This window comes from Panthera pardus, unplaced genomic scaffold, assembly GCF_024362965.1.
Source record: "Panthera pardus isolate Hobbes unplaced genomic scaffold, ASM2436296v1 HiC_scaffold_12, whole genome shotgun sequence".
NCBI classification, from domain to species: domain Eukaryota; kingdom Metazoa; phylum Chordata; class Mammalia; order Carnivora; family Felidae; genus Panthera; species Panthera pardus.
Genome location: NW_026526677.1, coordinates 55,834,846 through 55,853,113, shown reverse-complemented (window position 1 = coordinate 55,853,113; position 18,268 = coordinate 55,834,846). Strand labels below are relative to the sequence as shown.

The following is an 18,268-nucleotide window of genomic DNA, read 5'->3' as shown; positions in this document are numbered from 1 at the left end:
GTGAGATCATGACCGAGCTGAAGTCAGACGCTCAACTGACTGAGCCACCCAGGTGTCCTGGGAGAATTTTTTTTTTTTTTTTTTAATGTTTGTTTATTTTTGAGAGAGAGCAAGAGCACAAGTAGGGGAGGGGCAGAGAGAGAGGGGGGATAGAGGATTCCAAGCAGGCTCTGAGCTGTCAGCGCAGACCCCAACGTGCTCAAACCCACAAACAAGATCACCACCTGAGCCGAAGTCGGACACTTAATCGACTGAGCCACCCAGGCGCCCTAAGAGATCTTGATAACAGGGTGATAGGGCTCCATATTTTGTTGGTAACATGGTGCCTGTCCCACCTCTGTTCACATGAGGCTCTTGTTTACTGTCAGAAATGCCTTGAAGAAAAGAATGAAATCCTTCAGGGAAAACTTTCACAGCTGGAAGAACATTTGGCCCAGCTGCGGGAGAACCCACCCCGGGAGAAGGGCGAAGTGCTGGGTGACGTCTTGCAGGTAGGAACGCACAGGAGCAGCAGTAGGACCTGTGTGCCAGGGCTCGTGTAGACCCGTGCTTGGTACATTCAGGTTCCTGTTCCTTAGTTCTCACGGGGGCCACGGTGATTGAGGAGTCGTGTTCATCCTCTTGGTCTCTTTATCTCACCAGCTGGAAACCCTGAAGCAGGAGGCGGCCTCTCTCGCTGCGGACAACACCCAGCTCCGAGCCAGGGTGGAGGCTCTAGAGACCGAGCAGGGCCAGCGGGAAGCCAAGCTGCTTGCTGAGCGGGGCCACTTTGAAGAAGAAAAGCAGCAGCTGGCTGGCCTGATTGCCGAGCTGCAGGGCTCCCTGTCCAACCTCAGCCAGGCCAAAGAAGACGTGGAGCAGGCCTCTCAGGCTCAGGAGGCTCGGTTGTCTGCCCGGGTGACCACGCTGACTGCTGAGCTCACCACCCTCAAAGCCACTCTCCAGCAGCAGGATCAAGAACTGGCTGGCCTGAAGCAGCAGGCCAAAAAGGAGCAGGCCCAGCTAGCGCAGAGCCTCCAGCAGCAAGAACAGGCCTCTCAGGGCCTCCGCCAGCAGGTGGAGCAGCTGAGCAGCAGCCTGAAGCAAAAGGAGAAGCTGTTAGAGGAAGCTGCCCAGGAGCAGGAGGCAACCAGGCGAGACCATGCCCAGCGACTGGCTGCTGCAGCTGAGGAGCGGCAGGCCTCTTTAAGGGAGAGGGATTCGGCCCTCCAGCAGCTGGAAGTATTGGAGAAGGAAAAGACTGCCAAGCTAGAGGTCCTGCAACAGCAACTTCAGGCTGCTAAGGAAGCCCGGGACAGTGCCCAGTCCTCGGTGACTCAGGCCCAGCAGGAGAAGGCAGAGCTGAGCCAAAAAGTGGAGGAACTCCATGCCTGTGTTGAGGCAGCCCGCCAGGAGCAGAGTGAGACCCAGGCCCAGGTGGTAGAGCTAAAGGCCCAACTAAGGTCTGAGCAACAAAAAGCAGCTGAGCGAGAAAGGGTGGCCCAGGAGAAGGGCCAGTTCCAGGAGCAGGTCCGGGCTCTTGAGGAGTCCTTGAAGATCACCAAGGGCAGCCTGGAAGAGGAGAAGCGCAGGGCTGCAGACGCCCTGGAGGAGCAGCAGCGTCACATCTCCAAGCTAGAGGTGGAGACCCGGTGCCTGGTGGAACAGCATAAGCAGGAGCGGAAGGAGCTAGAAGAAGAGCGGGCTGGGCGCAAGGGGCTGGAGGCCCGATTACGGCAGCTTGGGGAGGCCCATCAGGCTGAGGCAGAAGCCCTGCGGCAGGAACTGGCAGAGGCCATAGCCTCCCAGCGCGAAGCTGAGGGGGAGTGTGAACAGCTTGCCAAGGAGGTGGCCACCTGGCGCGAGCGGTACGAGGACAGCCAGCAGGAGGAGGCACAGTATGGTGCCATGTTCCAGGAGCAGCTGATGACCCTGAAGGAGGAATGTGAGAAGGCCCGCCAGGAACTACAGGAGGCCAAGGAGAAGGTGGCAGGGATAGAGGCCCACAGTGAGCTCCAGATAAGCCGGCAGCAGAGTGAAGTAGCTCAGCTCCATGCCAACCTGGCCAGGGCTCTCCAGCAGGTCCAGGAGAAGGAGGTCAGGGCCCAGAAGCTTGCAGACGATCTCTCTGCTCTGCAAGAGAAGATGGCCGCCACCAGCAAGGAGGTGGCCCGCCTGGAGGCCTTAGTGCGCAAGACAGGGGAGCAGCCGGAATCAGCCTCCCGCGAGGTACTCAAGGAGCCCCTGAGGGCAGGAGACAGAGAGTCAGAGTGGCCGGAAGAGCGGCAGGGACGCCAGTTCTGCAGCACGCAGGCTGCACTGCAGGCCATGGAGCGGCAGGCAGAGCAGATGGGCAGTGAACTGGAGAGACTGCGGGCTGCGCTGATGGAGAGCCAGGGCCAGCAGCAGGAGGAGCGTGGGCAGCAGGAGAGGGAGGTGGCCCGTCTGACCCAGGAGCGGGGCCGGGCCCAAGCCGATCTGGCCCTGGAGAAGGCCGCCAAGGCGGAGCTGGAGATGCGGCTGCAGAATGCCCTCAATGAGCAGCGTGTGGAGTTTGCTACCCTGCAGGAAGCCCTGGCCCACGCCCTGATGGAAAAGGAAGGAAAGGATCAGGAGCTGGCCAAGCTTCGTGGGCAAGAGGCAGCCCAGAGAACAGAGCTCGGGGAGCTTCAGCAGACTGTGGAGCGACTGAAGGAACAGCTGGCTAAGAAAGAGGAGGAGCGCCAACAGTCTTTAGGGATGGCCAGCGGAAAAGACCCTTCTGGGTCAGGAGCACAGTCTGAGGCTACTGGAGAGAGCAAGCGAAAAGGTCCTGAGCTGCAGGTTCTGCAGGCAGAGGTGAGCAAGCTGGAGCAGCAGTGCCGGGAGCACCAGGAGAAGGCCTCTGGCCTGGAGCGCAGCCTGGAGCGTGAGCGTACCTCCCGCGCTGAGCAGGCCAGTGCTCTGGAGGCCTTGCAGGGCCGGTTAGAGGAGAAGGCCCAGGAGCTGGGGCGCAGTCAGGACACCTTAGCTGCAGCCCAAAGGGAGCTGGCCACCCTCCGCGCCAAGGCCCAAGACCACAGCAAGGCTGAGGATGAGTGGAAGACCCAAGTGACCCGGGGCCAGCAGGAGGCGGAGAGGAAAAACAGCCTCATCAGCAGCTTGGAAGAGGAGGTCTCTATCCTGAACCGCCAGGTCCTGGAGAAAGAGGGTGAGAGCAAGGAGTTGAAGCGGCTGGTCATAGCTGAGTCTGAGAAGAGCCAGAAGCTAGAGGAGAGGCTGCGTCTGCTCCAGGCAGAGACGGCCAGCAACAGCGCCAGGGCCGCCGAACGCAGCTCTGCTCTGCGGGAGGAGGTCCAGACCCTCCGGGAGGAGGCAGAGAAACAGCGGGTGGCTTCAGAGAGCCTGCGGCAGGAGCTGGCCTCACAGGCAGAGCGAGCGGAGGAGCTGGGCCAAGAATTAAAGGCATGGCAGGAGAAGTTCTTCCAGAAGGAGCAGGCCCTTTCTGCCCTACAGCTTGAGCACACCAGCACTCAGGCCCTGGTGAGCGAGCTGCTGCCCGCCAAGCACCTGTGCCAGCAGCTGCAGGCTGAGCAGGCAGCCGCTGAGAAACGCCATCGTGAGGAGCTGGAGCAAAGCAAGCAGGCGGCCGGCGGGCTGCGGGCAGAGCTGATGCGAGCCCAGCGGGAGCTCGGGGAGCTGGTGCCCCTGCGGCAGAAGTTGGCAGAGCAAGAGCGAGCAGCTCAGCAGCTGCGGGCTGAGAAGGCCAGCTATGCAGAGCAGCTGAGCATGCTGAAGAAGGCTCATGGCCTGCTGGCAGAGGAGAACCGGGGGCTGGGCGAGCGGGCCAGCCTTGGCCGGCAATTTCTGGAAGTGGAGCTGGACCAGGCCAGGGAGAAGCATGGCCAAGAGCTGGCAGCCGTGCGTGCTGACGCCGAGACCCGTCTGGCTGAGATGCAGCGGGAAGCACAAAACACTGCCCGGGAGCTGGAGGTGATGACTGCCAAGTACGAGAGTGCCAAGGTCAAGGTCCTGGAGGAGAGGCAGCGGTTCCAGGATGAGAGGCAGAAACTCACTGCCCAGGTAAGATACCCAGCTCAAACTTGCCCCCAAAGATTGGACCTGAGAGAGGGAACAATGTTCCCTCTGGTCTCCCCTCCCTTACCTGGTGGCTGGCAGAGTTGAAGTATGTTGCCCCCTACCGTCCTAAAGAAGACATCAATAGCTTCCCCTTCCTTGAAGGCTCCGTCCTTTAAGAGTCCAGCTGTGAAGGCCATCAGCCCGTTCTAGAGGCACACTATGCTAGGGAGGCATACCTGCAGTGGAGGATCCAGGAGCCACTGGGGACTAGAATGAGACAAACTGGCATTTAAAAACGATTAGTAGAAATCTAATTCCTTGAAGGAAAGTATCAGAGCCACAGCGAGGTCAGCCTGGCAGCAGGGCTAGTGTCTTTTTGGCCCCCATCTCACTCTGTCTTCGTTGCTCCTCCCCCATGCACAGGTGGAACAGCTAGAGGTATTTCAGAGAGAGCAAACTAAGCAGGTAATGCCTGGGGTCCCCGCTAAATGCTGGCTGCTTAAGCGGTGACCCATCTCAGTGCATGACCCTGGCTGCAGCTTGCCTCCACCTGCTCCTGTTGTGAACTGTTTGTGAAGGGGGCAGGGTCAAGCCATGGAGTCCAGGCCCGGGCTGCCCAGGAGTGTGGTGTGCTGGGCCCTCTCTTGGGCCTCATTCCACCCATCCCAGGTCGGCCTCTCCATCCTTCTCCTGTCCTTTTCTCTCATCTGTCTGTCAGGGATGAGGGGTAGGGTAGGCTTCATCTTTCCCATGTCCGAACTGGTGACCGGCAGTCCTTGGGATTCCCAAATCTCCAAGTCCTGTTTCCAGTTTGGATGCTGAACTAAGAGTAACAGCAGAGTGACCGTGGGCCTTGCTTAACACACAGCCCCCTTCTTTCCTGCAGAAGCCGTAAAGGTGACATGAAAGCAGCCCTCACAGGTCAGGGAGGGTTGTGAGCTCAGGACACCTGCCCATCACCCTCTGGGGCTTTAACCTGGAGCATGAAATAGAGCTGCCTGGGAGCAGGAAGGCCAAGCTTGATGAGAGACAGGAGGTGGCATGGTCTGGCTGCCTGGCCCTCACAAGGATCTCCCTGTGCTGCCCTAGACGTCAACGCTATCGCACTGGTTTCTCCACCATCCCTCCTACTCCTGTCACCTCAGGCCTGCTGAGGAGTCGGGCCCTCCTCTCCTTCCATTGCCCGCCTCCTCCAGGGAGCCTGAGATGATGGGGACAGTCAAACCCAATAGCAAACAGTCAGCAATGGAGCTCCTGCCTCTTGTCTTTGCTGTTCATGCTTGAGCTCCTGGAATGCCTGGAGGAGCCAGCAGGGCTTGGGCTGTTCTGCTCCCTCTCCGCCCCACTCCCTTTTCTCTTCTCTGTGGGAGTGGGGTGGGCTTTGGGTCTGAGGGCTGCCCCTGTCTGCTTCCCAGTGCTAACCACAGCAGCTACACTGCTAGCACCAGCCCTCACAGCCTGTGGATATTGGGAAGAGGTCTGAGCATCTGTGCACCTTGGCACTTTTGGGGAGGAGTGTTGGGTATTCATCCTTGTCTGCTAGTTACAGACTCGGTCCCTTGTTCCTGTCCCCAGCCTGGGAAGCTTGGGGCTGTGAATGGTGGCAGTAAGTAGTAGGGTGGTAGTGAGGTGTCAGTTCCCCAGAGTGAATTCTCTTGAATCTGGAGGCTGTGGGGCTCCGGCAGGCCTGTCTCTGCAGGCTGGGGGTGGAGGTGAGCATGGGCAGTGGCTCTGGCAGCACCTGTGTGTTGGGTCACCTCCCTTAGGTCCTGCCAGCCAGCCTGCATCGCAGGGATAAATCCCTAAATGGAGGCCAGAGAAAGGACCAGAGTTTCTTCTTCTAGGAACACTGGGGATTTATCTGGGGGAAACCTCCTAATTTCTCTGAATATCGAGGGGAAGTCCTCCTGAGTTTTCTCTTCTCTTCCTCCCCTGTTCCAGGTGGAAGAACTGAGTAAGAAGTTAGCTGACCATGACCAAGCCAGTAAGGTGCAGCAACAGAAGTTGAAGGTGGGACAGTGGGGGGATGGGCCATCTTGTCAGCCTCAGAGCGAGAATCGGGGAGGGAAGGGGCTCTGTGAGCCCTTGGGCTGTAGTGGGTATGGGGGCAGAGGCGGAGGTGGGCCTGGCATGGCAGCTTTACACCTGCCTGTGGCTCAGGAGCCCCTGTATGTGCCTTCTTAGAGCTTTCAAGGGAACACTGGGGTGGCTCCCATCACTCAGGCCTTCGCTGTCCACTAGTTGCCCCTAGTCATGTGTGGTTATTTAAACTAAATTAAAAATTGAGTTCCTCAGTCACGCTAGCCACATTTCCCTTGCTTAAGTAGCTATGTACGGCTAGTGGCTACCATATCGGACAGGGCAGATACAGAACATTTCCATTCCTGTGGAAAGTTCTTTGGATAGTGCTGCTCCAGACAGCCTAGCTTTGAGGATTGTCAACAATGTTTAATACTGCACTGTAACTTAATATTTGTCATGCTTTCAACAGCGTCACCTTTTTGGTTTAATACCTGCTTTTCTGCAGTTCAGTCTTCACAGCTTTTACTTAGGGGCAGAGGAATTAGGCACCTGTGGCACTAAAGCCCCGTGGTGGGTCACAGGAGCTGGGAGCAGAACTTCATTTCCATGCCATAATCGTGTGATAAACAGATGCTGCTTCTCCATTTCGGGGCCTTCTCGGTGCTAGGAGATGTAGGAGAGAGAAGGCCGGGTAGTCCATTGTCTTCTACAAGCTAAGTGCTCTGCTCACTGGCATCACAGGGGGGACCGAGATCTGGACATGGCCCCTGCTCCCAAGGAGTCTGTGGTCTGCATAGGAGGCAGTGCAGCATCATAAAAGCCCACAGCCTTTGAGGTTGGGTGGAACAAGGTTCAGATCTTACTCTGCTATGACCCCGGTCAATTTGTTTAAATCTCTGAGCTCAGTGTCTTCACCTCTGAAACAGATGAAGTTACTTCCCGGAGCAGTTGTGAGGAGAACAAGAGTTCCCGTGTCCTCTGAGAGCTCATGTGCCAAGTGCCTAGCTTTGCACCCAAGTGTTCCCTGAGGATCAGCCCCCTTCCTCCTTGGGGAGACTACTCATGGAGAGAGAATGAGACAGTTTGTTCCTGGGTGCAAAGAAGGCAAAGATAGGGCTGTCAGAACTCTGCCAGAAATGGCCTTAGCCAGACAGGGAAAGCTTCTGCAGAATGTGGACCTTGAAGGGTGTGTGGTATGGCAGTAGAGTAGGCGCTAGGGGCGGGGGGTAAAAGGATTTTTTGTGCGAGTCCTGAGAGGGTCTGCAGGAGTCTGAAAACACCATGGAACCCAGGAGGTTAGGGCAGGTCCGTGGATTTGGGTGCACTAGCCAGACCAGCCACCCTGATCAGCGTTGTCATGCGTTCCAGGCCCAGGGAGGGGAGAGCCAGCAAGAGGCTCAACGCCTCCAGGCCCAGCTGAACGAGCTGCAGGCCCAGCTGAACCAGAAGGAGCAGGCAGCTGAGCACTACAAGCTGCAGGTGAGGCGCCCCCAGCCCTGGCCCACTGCTTCCTCGCCCTGCTGCCCTCCAGTCCCTGCCTCCCCCTCACCCCCACCGCCCCACTCGTTCTGTGTGCCCGCGTAGATGGAGAAAGCTAAGACCCACTATGATGCCAAGAAGCAGCAGAACCAAGAGCTGCAGGAGCAACTACGGGGCCTGGAGCAGCTACAGAAGGAGAACAAGGAGCTGCGGGCTGAAGCCGAACGGCTGGGTCGGGAGCTGCAGCAGGCTGGGCTGAAGACCAAGGAGGCTGAGCAGACCTGCCGCCACCTTACTGCCCAGGTGCGCAGCCTGGAGGCACAGGTGCGTATCCGGTCAGATGGACTCCACCCTGTCATGTCGGACCCCTGTGCCCTCCTCTCCCAGGCTGCCCCTGCTTGAGGCTTCTCTTCACTCTCCTCAGGTTGCCCACGCTGACCAGCAGCTTCGAGACCTGGGCAAGTTCCAGGTGGCAACTGATGCCCTGAAGAGCCGGGAGCCCCAGGCGAAGCCTCAGCTGGACTTGAGCATTGACAGCTTGGATTTGAGCTGCGAGGAGGGGACTCCCCTTACCATCACCAGGTGAGGAGGTGCCCTGTCTCTGTCTTGTTCACTGAGTGCCCACCGTGTGTCAGGCTGTGTCTTGGGCACTGGGGCTAGTGAGATTGAGAAGATGTCTCTTTGCCCTCTGGGAGCTTTTTCTTAGAGGAGAAGACTAAGGAAACTGTCCGAGGTGTTCGGCCAGATGTTTGTGTAGGGCACACTGGGAGTAAAAAGAAATGAGTGCTCAGAGAGGGCTTCATGGAGGCTGTCACTCCTGCTGAGTCTGCAGAGGAGCGGAAGGTGTGTGTGCTCCGTGAACAGAGGAGAGCAAAGGCTGAGAAAGAGCCTGGCTGGGCTGGCAAGTGAGGTTGGGTGGGGCTGGCTAGACTCCTCATTGAAGTTTAGATTTGATCCTGAAGGCACTGAGGGATCTTGGAAAGGCTTGAAATTAAGGTAGATGTGGTCCAGTTTAATTTTTTTTTTTTTTTTTTTTTTTTTTAATTTCTGTTTTAGAGAGGGCACGAGTGAGGGAGACAGATAGAGGGAGAGAGAAAATCTCCAGCACACTCAGGATGGAGCCTGATGCCGGGCTTGATCCCATGAATCTGGGGTCATGACCCGAGCTGAAATCAAGAGTCGGGCCACCCAACCGATTGAGCCTCCCAGGTGCCCCTAGAAAGTTTTTCCGATAACCAATGTAAAAGCTGAGATGTACCCATACTGTTACAAAAACACTTAAAAAGTAGTAATGCATTTATTTACCCCTCCGCATCCTCTGAGGTAGGTTCTGTGATTATCTCCTTTAACAGATGAAACTGGGGCATAGAGGGGCAGTCCTTTGCCCAAGGTCCCACAGTGGCAGAGGCAGGCTTGAGCCCGGGCAGCCTGGTTTGAGTCCTTGCTTGTCACCAGGCTGGCACCTCCCCTCAGGTACCATTAAATCTAGGTGAGAAGAGAGGAGGCAGACCGTGGAAGGACATGCAAATGGAGTGGCGTGTGGTTAAGTGAGCTCCTGGACTTGTCCATTGCATTGGGCTGGAGGGAAGAGGTAGGATTGAGCTCATGTTCATGGCTAGGGGACCCAGGTGGAGGCTGCTCCCATTCCCTGAGGCAGGAGATCCAGATGGATGGACTTCATTTGGACATGCTCACCGTGGAGCTGAGAGTTACCAGTGTTAAGGAGCTCAGATAGCCATGGAGATAGATGGGCTGACCAGAAATGGAGAGTGAAGGGAGGACCCAGGTCAAGCAAGGGCTCTCCTTGATGCCTTTCAAAAATCAGAGAATGGGGTGCTTGACCTGGTCTGCTTGTAATAAATGTAGGAATTGGGTCATTTTGGAGCAAAGGGATGAACAAAATTGCCTTTTAGCCCCAGGCATGGCACCTCAGCAAGTCTCTTTCCTACAGCAAGCTGCCTCGAACCCAGCCAGATGGCACCAGCATCCCTGGAGAGCCAGCTTCCCCCATCTCCCAGCGCCTGCCCCCCAAGGTAGAATCCCTTGAGAGTCTCTACTTCACCCCCATCCCTGCTCGGGGTCAGGCCCCACTGGAGAGCAGCTTGGACTCCCTGGGGGACGTCTTCCTGGATTCAGGCCGGAAGACCCGCTCCGCCCGTCGGCGCACCACTCAGATCATCAACATCACCATGACCAAGGTCAGGCTGCTGGGAGTGGGCCTGTAGGACCCAAGTGATGCTCACTTGCTCTTAAGGGCATCTTTCCCGTCGGGTGCCTCTGGAGGCAGGCAGGGCTGACTAGTTCATGTGTTACAAAGAAGCACAGCCTCTTGTGTAGAAAGGGGCAGGGCTGGAATTGGATGCCTAAGGGATCTAAGGCTGGTTTCTTTCCATGTGTAGTACTGACCCCGTGCAGACCGAAAGGAGAGAAGATGGAGAAGTTGCAGCCCAGCCCTGTGCCTGCAGCATACCTCCTGGGTGGCTGAGATGCATTGTGGCCGCCCAGAGGGCTGCCTGCTAGGTTGGGGGCCCTGGTTAGCCCTTGTTTTCCATATCCTGAGGAGGATGGGGAGTGGGGAAGGTTCGTTTGGTGTGGGCTACCTTTGGCTACCAAGAAGCTGCAGAAGTTCTAAAAGATTCTAAAAGGGCCCTGGCAAGCTTGGGCTGAGGGTCAGTGGAGGCTGTGGGATGAGCCTGACTATGACTAGCTCAGGAGACTGGCATTCTAGCCCCAGTTCTGCCACTCCCTAGCTGTTACCTGTGGGTTGGTCACTTTACTTTTTTGCACCTTGATTCTAAAATTGTCTGATAACACACTCTCTTCCCTCTTTTAAAGCATTGTTAACAGACTCAAATGAAAATGGGATAGCCTTGGCACCTTGTGCAGGATTCTTAGCAACAGGGCCCATTCCTTGTAGATGTGCAGCTAAGGATTCCTGCAAAGCAGTGGGAATACATGCTGCTGCGGGATCCGAGGCCCTATTTAGGAAAGTGAACAGGAGGCACCTTTATGGATTGTCAGGGCCCCACTCCACCAGATCCATTCTCTCTTCCAGAAGCTAGACGTGGAAGAGCCGGACAGTGCCAATTCATCCTTCTATAGCACACAGTCAGCCCCTGCTTCCCAGGCTGGACCACGAGCCACCTCTTCCACCCAGTCTCTAGCCCGCCTGGGCTCTCCTGACGATGGCAACTCCGCTCTGCTCAGCCTGCCTGGCTACCGGCCCACCACTCGCAGCTCTGCTCGCCGCTCCCAGGCTGGGGTATCCAGCGGGGCCCCTCCAGGTGAGGGGGCCACAGGGACATAACACACACAAAGAAAACCCCAGGCTGACTATCTTCTGGCACCTCACCGACCCCTCCTCCCTGCAGTCTCAGGGCTGTGCTGGGCAATCAGGCTGATGTTCATCTCAGCCAGGGTGAATGGAAAATGGTCACAAGGGAGCCTGGGACTCCCAGTGGAACAGTGATGCTCAGCTGCTGCCTGGAGTCCTCCATTACTGTCTCAGGTGGTAAGGGGTGCCAGAAGGGCGCCTCAGGGACCTTTGGTTATCAATTCCTGGTCCTCAGTTTCTCTAGGGTGTCACAGCCTCCGCATACGGTATATGACTTCTTTTGACCTCCCCAGGGAGAGAGCACACGGAGCAGAGCAGGACTCTAGGGTACTGGGCTTGAAGTCCACGGGACAGGTGGACAGGAGTGGTGGCCACAAAAGTTGGCAAGAGGCCAGGACCCGTGGGAGACCTGCTGCCTCTACCCTCACTCTTCCTGGCCTTCCTACTTCCTAGCCCCACCTGCTTCAGTTTCCCTGCCCTCCACAGGAAGGAATAGCTTCTACATGGGCACCTGCCAGGATGAGCCTGAGCAGCTGGATGACTGGAATCGCATTGCAGAGCTGCAGCAGCGCAATCGAGTATGCCCCCCACACTTGAAGACCTGCTATCCCCTGGAGTCCCGGGTGAGCTCCGGGGTCACCTGCACGGGACCCACACTGGCTCTTCTCCTCCCTCAGTGCTCCATGCGGACCCAGCCCTAGTGCCCTGCCTGGCTCTTTGGCCTGCTGCAGAGTGACCTTATGCTTCTGGTGGAGTAGCTGGCAGAGAGGGGTTCGGGGTGAAATCACTGTGGGTGGGCCTGAGTCTGTGGAGGAGGTCTGCTTGGGACTACTCTGCTCTGACCACCATGCAGGGCCTGAGTAGAGAAGACAATGGGAAGGGAGACCTTCTGCAACAGGAAGGCTTTAGCTGCTGCACACGCCGGGCCCGTGAAGAGTTCTGGGGTGGTCCTGCTGCACTGACCCCCTCCTTCCATCCCATCCAGCCTTCCCTGAGCCTGGCTACCATCACGGATGAGGAGATGAAAACTGGTGACCCCCAGGAGACCCTGCGCCGAGCCAGCATGCAGCCAGCCCAGATAGCCGAGGGCATGGGGATCACCACCCGGCAGCAGCGCAAACGGGTCTCCTCAGAGCCCCACCAGGGCCCTGGTACCCCTGAGGTAGGTGACCCTGATTCCTGTTTTGTTCCATCTAGCAGGCTTCTCTCTCCAAGAGTCTGATGCAGGGACAGGGGCTGTTGGGAAGGGAGGTTTCCGGAGGGAAGTGGTGTTGACTTACAAGGTCCACTTGGCTCTGAGACACACAACTGGTTTTGGATGTGAACTCTTCTTCCCCGTAGTCTAAGAAGGCCACCAGCTGTTTCCCACGCCCCATGACTCCCCGGGACCGACACGAAGGGCGCAAACAGAGCACTAATGAGGCCCAGAAGAGAGCAGCTCCGGCTGTTAAACAGGTCACTGGGGGCTGAAGGAGATCCTAGAGGGACCTTGCTGGCAGGGCCCAAGTGCAGCCCAGTTTGACAGTCCTCCCCTCCCCTCCCCAACAGGCTGACCGCCGCCAGTCGATGGCTTTTAACATCCTCAACACACCCAAGAAGCTCGGGAATAGCCTGCTGCGGAGAGGAGCCTCCAAGAAAGCCCCATCCAAGGCCTCTCCCAACACCCGCAGCGGGACCCGCCGCTCTCCTCGCATCGCCACCACCGCAGCCAGTGCCGCCACTGCTGCTGCCATAGCTGCCGCCACTGCCACCCCTCGGGCCAAGGGCAAGGTGGAAGCACTGACAGGGAAAGGAAGGGGGTGGATGGACTCTTAGAGTGGGTGGAAGCAGGGTACTCCCCCAGGCCACCCCTTGGGAGGCTTCCACTGTGTGGCCCAGCTAGGCCACTGGGGGTGGGCTAAGAGAAGGTGCTCTCTTACTAGCTGCTCCCTGAGGACAGGAGACACAGGGCAACTCAGCACAGCCAGCAACTGATAACCTGAAGCTAGATGTGTCCAGGTCACACCAAGGAAGGGATCCTAGTCAGAGAGGTTTGGGGCTAAAAGAGGCCTCCTCAAGGCCAGCTGTATCTGCTGGCATCACAAGTCTCCAGCCAAGTGACTGTCTCTCTCTCTCTCTTTCAGGGAAAGCACTGAAGGACCAGGACCAGTGAGAGGCCCCACCTGTGTCCTCAGTGCCGACCTCGCCTGGTCCTTTTCCTTCTACTGTCCCTTTCAGTGCCTTCTCTCAGCTCCCAGGCCAGCAGTGGCCAAACCCCTACAGTGATGCCTGCCCACATCCCCGGCCTGGTACCTGGATCTTCACAGGAGCCTTCGCTAGGTGAACTGAGGTGTTCTCAGAGTTGTCCCCAGAGGCCTGGAGTGTCTGGGTCTTCTCCCTACCTTGCCTCCTGACGTTTTCTTAGAACAAAGTCACTTCTCCATCACAACCAGACTTGAGGCTGGCTTTGAGTGGCTGGGCCCAAGGGCCTCGTCCTCCTCAGCCTCTGAATCCAGAAGGGACCATTGGAGGAGCAGGCCCTGGTCCCTGCTGCTCGTGGTGGCTGGGCCTAGCAGGGCCCTTGCTTTTGAAGTCCAGGACTGGACATTGACCTAGCAGGTGCACCTAGAGATGCTCCCATCCACCCAAGGGCTCAGCTGCCCAGAAGATGCTCTTTTCCAGAACAGATAGGCCCCATGCCTGGGGGTGGCAGTGGGGAGTGGGAGGGGAGCAGCCTTCAGCTGCACCTCATCCCCCCTTCCCCAGACTTAAAAGTGGGGTGGGATTTTGGAGTGATGGGAAGGTTTTTAAGGGCCAGGGATGGATCTTTTTCTAAATGTTATTACTTGTAAATAAAGTCTATTTTTCTCCCTTAAGTGCTGAGCTGTCTTGATTTGTGTGGGAAAAGGGAAGTTTAGGTTCATTAGGGTATTTCTATCTTTGTCCCTGCCGAGTGTCCCAGACTACCTGCCTTCTCTCAAATCCCTTCTCCTGGCCTTTCTGGGGCCACAGGATCTTTGCACACTTTTTTGAGGGCCTGTGTTCCCGGACTTTAATTTTGTCGTTAGCTTCTGAGTGATAGTCCCCCTCTTCCCACACTCCCTCCTGGGACGGGCCAAGTTCTGTAAGTGGAATGAGGACTTAAATGACAGAGCAGATGTCATCATGCCTCCACTGAAAAATCATTTATGAGTACCCATTGTGGACCCAGGCAGCTGTGGATCAGAAACAGCATCTACCCCCACCCTTCCCTGGGACAGTCCATTAAAGGGAAAAAAGAATATTAAGTCGATGCAGAAGGCCTGAGCTGCAAGGGCAGCTCAGGTAACGACATTCATCCAGGTTCTGGAGTTCACCTGTCTTGATGGTGAGGCAGAGGGGACCCGCTGGAGGGTGAGGTTTCTTGAGTGCAGGGCACAACTGTCCTCGGCCCAGCCTGGAGAAGCGAAGGCAGACAAGGCTCAGGGCCAAGGGTGGGGACATCTCTCGTAACCTCTCTCCAGGCCATGCCTCCCCTGCCTGCATCCTAAGTTCCACTTGGGAGCACAGTGGACATTAATGGAGGCCACTCCGGGCAGAGCCCACCCTATCCTCCCCATACTACTACTCCTGTCCGTGGAAACCTCCACTCAGGTTTCTCACCCAGAGCTGGGCCACGACGATGTGACGCTGGGCAGTCTGCTCAGGATCGGCAAAAACACAGGAGAAGTTGGTATTGCGCAGGGTGGGGCTCAGCTCCTCTAGCATGAGGGTCGTCTGCAGCTGGGTGCGTGGGCCCCGGCGCTCCCGACTGAAGCAGAGGAGGAAAGGCCATGAGAAGACCATAGGAGGAACCCCAACCACCCCCCTGCCTGCCAGCCTTGCCACTGCACCCCTCACCTGATGCTGCCCTCCCTCAGCCGACCTGGGAGGTGTTCGATGAAGGAACCATTGCCCAGCCAGTACAGGATGCTAAAGTGGGGGAAGCGGCTACAGGCGGTACAGGACAAGGTCAGCGTTCCATCTAGGGACACATGTGGCTGTTAGCCCTTCTGGAGAGCACACCCTCCCCTCCACCATGCTGCCCTCCCCCCTGGCTCCCACAATTCAGGAACTGGATTACTGCTGTACACACCACCCAGGTGGGAAAGTCCGTTAATGGGGAAGTGTGGTTGTCTACAAGGCAGGCCTGGGGCTGAACAAGAGGAATTTGGGGACGGGTCCTTGGTTCAGATGACGACTCCTGACCCTGTTTCTTCAAGATGGCCTTTTCCAGTGCTCAGCTTTGGGGACTCTAGGAGCCCTGGTCAAGGAGGCAGTAGGCCACTGCTCCTCTAAGATGGCCAGAGGGCAAGTGGGCTTGGGTGGGGCGCAAGCTGGGCCTCGGAGCATATTGCAGTCAAGGCTCTGGGAGCCCTCTGACCATCCTTATGTCTGAATTCTCTCCATCCCATCTTGGGAGCTGGGCCCTGCACCCACACTCATGATGCTGGGTGGGAAAGGGGATGCCGAGTGCTCTGGCAAGTGCCCTGGCTGGTGGGGCTACATGGCAGAAGGCAGTGGAAGGGGGCAGCTCAGGAGTCAATCCCACCTTTGGGCCCTCTGTGCCCACAGCTCACCCCCTGACCACCGTGCCCTTTTGGGCTCCCATCAGAATTGCTCCTTACTCAGTGGGACTTCCAGTTCCGGCCAGGTCACCTCCATTGCTGGGCACTGCTTAGCTGTTGGGAGCCCTGAGGGGCAGGGGTCCTTTGTGATCCCAGATGAGCCAGTGAAAGCGGTGGTGGCCTGAGGTAGAGGTGTGGCTCCAGCCAGGTGAGAGACTATGTGGGCACATAGGAGCAGGACAGGCAAAGGCCTGGGATCTGAGGGCAGGACAGTCACAGAGGTCAACTGCTGTCTGACTGCCTGGAAATACTCAACATCCTGGCTTGGATCTTGGCTGGAGAGGGAGCTGCCTGGATGCAGCTCTGGCCGAGATTCCTGGGCTCTGCCCAGGGAATCAGAGGGGCAGAAGGACTCCTCGGGCCCCACCTCTTGGCCCTTTCTGAATGGAGAGAGGCTGGACAGAGGCTGAAAGGGAGAGCACAACAGCAGGGTGGAGCTCCCCTGGCGGAGGGTGTGTGTGTGTGTGTGCCTGCTCCACTCCCTTCTGTTCTCAGGCCCTACCCCACCCGCCCTTGCCAGCCCCTAGGTCCTACCTGGTGTCCGGTTCTGTCTCATGGTCTTGACGGATGTGTAAGGAGCTGGCGTGCCTGGCTCTATTTAACTGTGACAACTTCCTCCTCTCTGGGGCTGGTGGGGGAGGAGAATGGGAGTAAACTACTTCTCTCACATCTTCTCAGTGGCTTGTCTGGATCCCAGCCATTTGTATGGGCCTGTCCTTCCTGTAGACTCCACAGCTGTCCCTTGGTCTGAACTGACTGGGTTGCCAGGCAATGCTATTTATTTACTCCAGGCATCCCATCCAGCACAGGCTGGAGCTCTTTCAGAATGTAGCAACAAAGCTGAAGATCATCTAGTAACCGTCTTTCCCCACTCTAGCTCTTATTACCATTAACATTATGTGGTTATGTGTCCACTCTAACCCCTTCATTATAAGGATGGAGAAACAGACCCAAAGAGGGGCCAAGGACTTACCCCGTCACAAAGACAGGCAAAGCTCTCTTCACTGGAGCTGGTTCCGGGAAGGACAGGATTAGTGAAATCCTTCTGGGAAAACACTCTCCACTCCCCTCTATTTCACTTTCACTTTTGTTCTAACCATGGAATCCAGAGTAGGCTCTGAGTTATTAACAGAGGGCACACACATAATGCCAGTCTGGGTCCAGTCTGTACACAGCACCTCTTCTGGGAGCCGAAATTCATGATGGCCCAGAACCTTCCTGCTAACTCACAGACCCCCCCTACTCTCCAAGTGGCATCAGACTGGATCTTTCGTCCCTGCTCAGCTTCACCCTCCCAGGGGCACATACGGTATGAACTTATGAGTCTCCTGCAGATGGATTCTTCTGTCCCAGTCAAGGGTTAGGACTCTGGCATCCACCTTTGCTCTTCGGAACCAGCCCTTGCTTCTACATGAGCAGACTTCATGCTTCTTTCACATTCACACTGATATTCAAGGGGTCAACTCTCCTTGGCACTGGGGGCCCCATATTGGATCGCTTTGACCACTCCAGGCTCAATGTCACACCAGCCTGTCATCCTGGCCTTTCTCAGGCTCTCCACTCCCTCCAACCACCAACCCCACCCCCACCCACCACCCCACAAACTATATGGCCAGAACTATAGGTCTAGGTTTACTAGGAAGTCTAAATTTCCCCCTACCTGGCTCCCAAGAAGCCCCAAAGAGCCCTCTTTTTCAGAATCCCCCCCCCTTCAAAGCTCAACACTCAGTCCAGCTGTGTCCAGACCCACATGAGCCATGACACAGGAACTATGCTGACAGCACTCTCCAGCCTTGTGTGCAGGAACCTCTCAGAGTCAAGCTGAGGACTTGGAACATAAACTGGAGCTTTGGCCCTAAAAAGGAGAGGGTGCCTCCCAGGGAAGTAGGGGAGCAAGCAGCCCAGCGCTGGCTTCAGCAACAACAGAGCTATATGAATTCACCAGTCTGGTGGCTGATGGGACAAATGGAGCTGGGGCAGGGCCAGGACTAGGGTGGGGTTAAGTGAGGCACCTGGGATGCAAAACTGGAGTAAGCATTCACTATCAGGGTCTCGCCAGTGTCTGCAGAGGCAGAAAGACCAGGACTGGTGATTAAGCATGAAGGACGAGACCCAAGTGTCTGAGGTTTGTGGTCTCTGTGTTCTCTGTGATGGGATGCCCAGAATAGAACCAGGGAAGCCAGGAGATGGAACTAGGTTTGGAGTTCATGAAACTCCTCCCTGGGAGTGCCCCTATCTCTAGCCAGCAGGTCAGGAGGCAAGGCTGCCTGGGGCTTCTGAGACAGTCCTTTGGGGGTGGGGTGGGGATGGAGGAAGAGGAGACAGCACTCTACCTTAGAGTGGAACCAAGACAAGAGTTGGGCCACCGGGAGGTCATGGGACTCAGGCTTGCTGAAGTATGAAAAGAGAGCCTTGGACAACCTGGTCTTGGCTTCTCACATGAGCCTGAAGTATAGGGGGAACAAAAGTGAAAGAATGATCCCTAGACCCTTCAACTGGGCGCACCAGCATGAGCAGTGGGGGACTATGGGAAAACACAGCTGGGTGAGAGAAGCCAAAGTTGAGAGTGGCTCATGAGAAGAGGTGCTGGCAGCAGGGCACTGACCTCAGGAGGTGAGGAAGAGAGTCACCCAGTGATGCCCCAGGGCCCTTCTGCCGCAGGACAGGAGCCTGGCATCACACCATTCCCAGGGATAAGGGGTGGGGCCAACTACCCCTAGGATCCAGCTCTCAAATGGGAATAGCAAAAGGCAGCAAAGACAAGGTACTC

At 56.8% G+C, this 18,268-nt stretch overlaps 2 protein-coding genes across 9 annotated transcripts in view; one reads left to right on the top strand and one right to left on the bottom strand.

Moving 5' to 3' along the window:
- The window catches only part of NUMA1 (nuclear mitotic apparatus protein 1), a 72,486-nt gene extending 58,758 nt beyond the window's left edge, over positions 1–13,728 (top strand). For 5 of the 7 annotated variants that reach the window (XM_019449654.2, XM_019449657.2, XM_019449655.2 and 2 more), the window contains exons 13-26: positions 369–491; positions 643–4,041; positions 4,462–4,503; positions 5,980–6,048; positions 7,429–7,539; positions 7,645–7,863; positions 7,964–8,121; positions 9,491–9,737; positions 10,595–10,823; positions 11,360–11,496; positions 11,859–12,035; positions 12,215–12,328; positions 12,422–12,643; positions 12,997–13,728. In XM_019449654.2, the coding sequence (XP_019305199.2) occupies positions 369–491; positions 643–4,041; positions 4,462–4,503; positions 5,980–6,048; positions 7,429–7,539; positions 7,645–7,863; positions 7,964–8,121; positions 9,491–9,737; positions 10,595–10,823; positions 11,360–11,496; positions 11,859–12,035; positions 12,215–12,328; positions 12,422–12,643; positions 12,997–13,008 (5,259 nt within the window). In that variant the 3' untranslated portion in view covers positions 13,009–13,728. The remainder of the gene's footprint in view (positions 1–368; positions 492–642; positions 4,042–4,461; positions 4,504–5,979; positions 6,049–7,428; positions 7,540–7,644; positions 7,864–7,963; positions 8,122–9,490; positions 9,738–10,594; positions 10,824–11,359; positions 11,497–11,858; positions 12,036–12,214; positions 12,329–12,421; positions 12,644–12,996) is intronic. The other 2 variants (XM_019449660.2, XM_019449659.2) reach the window with 2 other exon arrangements.
- A 284-nt stretch (positions 13,729–14,012) lies between these two features.
- IL18BP (interleukin 18 binding protein) lies at positions 14,013–18,182 on the bottom strand. Of its 2 annotated transcripts, none has more exons than XM_019449687.2 (6): positions 16,472–18,182; positions 16,033–16,126; positions 15,499–15,696; positions 14,732–14,855; positions 14,495–14,642; positions 14,013–14,288 (listed from the first exon to the last, which is right to left on the bottom strand). In XM_019449687.2, the coding sequence occupies exons 2-6, from the start codon at positions 16,052–16,054 to the stop codon at positions 14,205–14,207; spliced, it is 576 nt and encodes a 191-aa protein (XP_019305232.2). In that variant the 5' UTR covers positions 16,055–16,126; positions 16,472–18,182; the 3' UTR covers positions 14,013–14,204. The 2 variants fall into 2 exon arrangements, with proteins under 2 accessions (XP_019305232.2, XP_053756032.1); XM_053900057.1 differs by having other exon boundaries at positions 16,816–18,182.
- Positions 18,183–18,268: the final 86 nt, after the last annotated feature.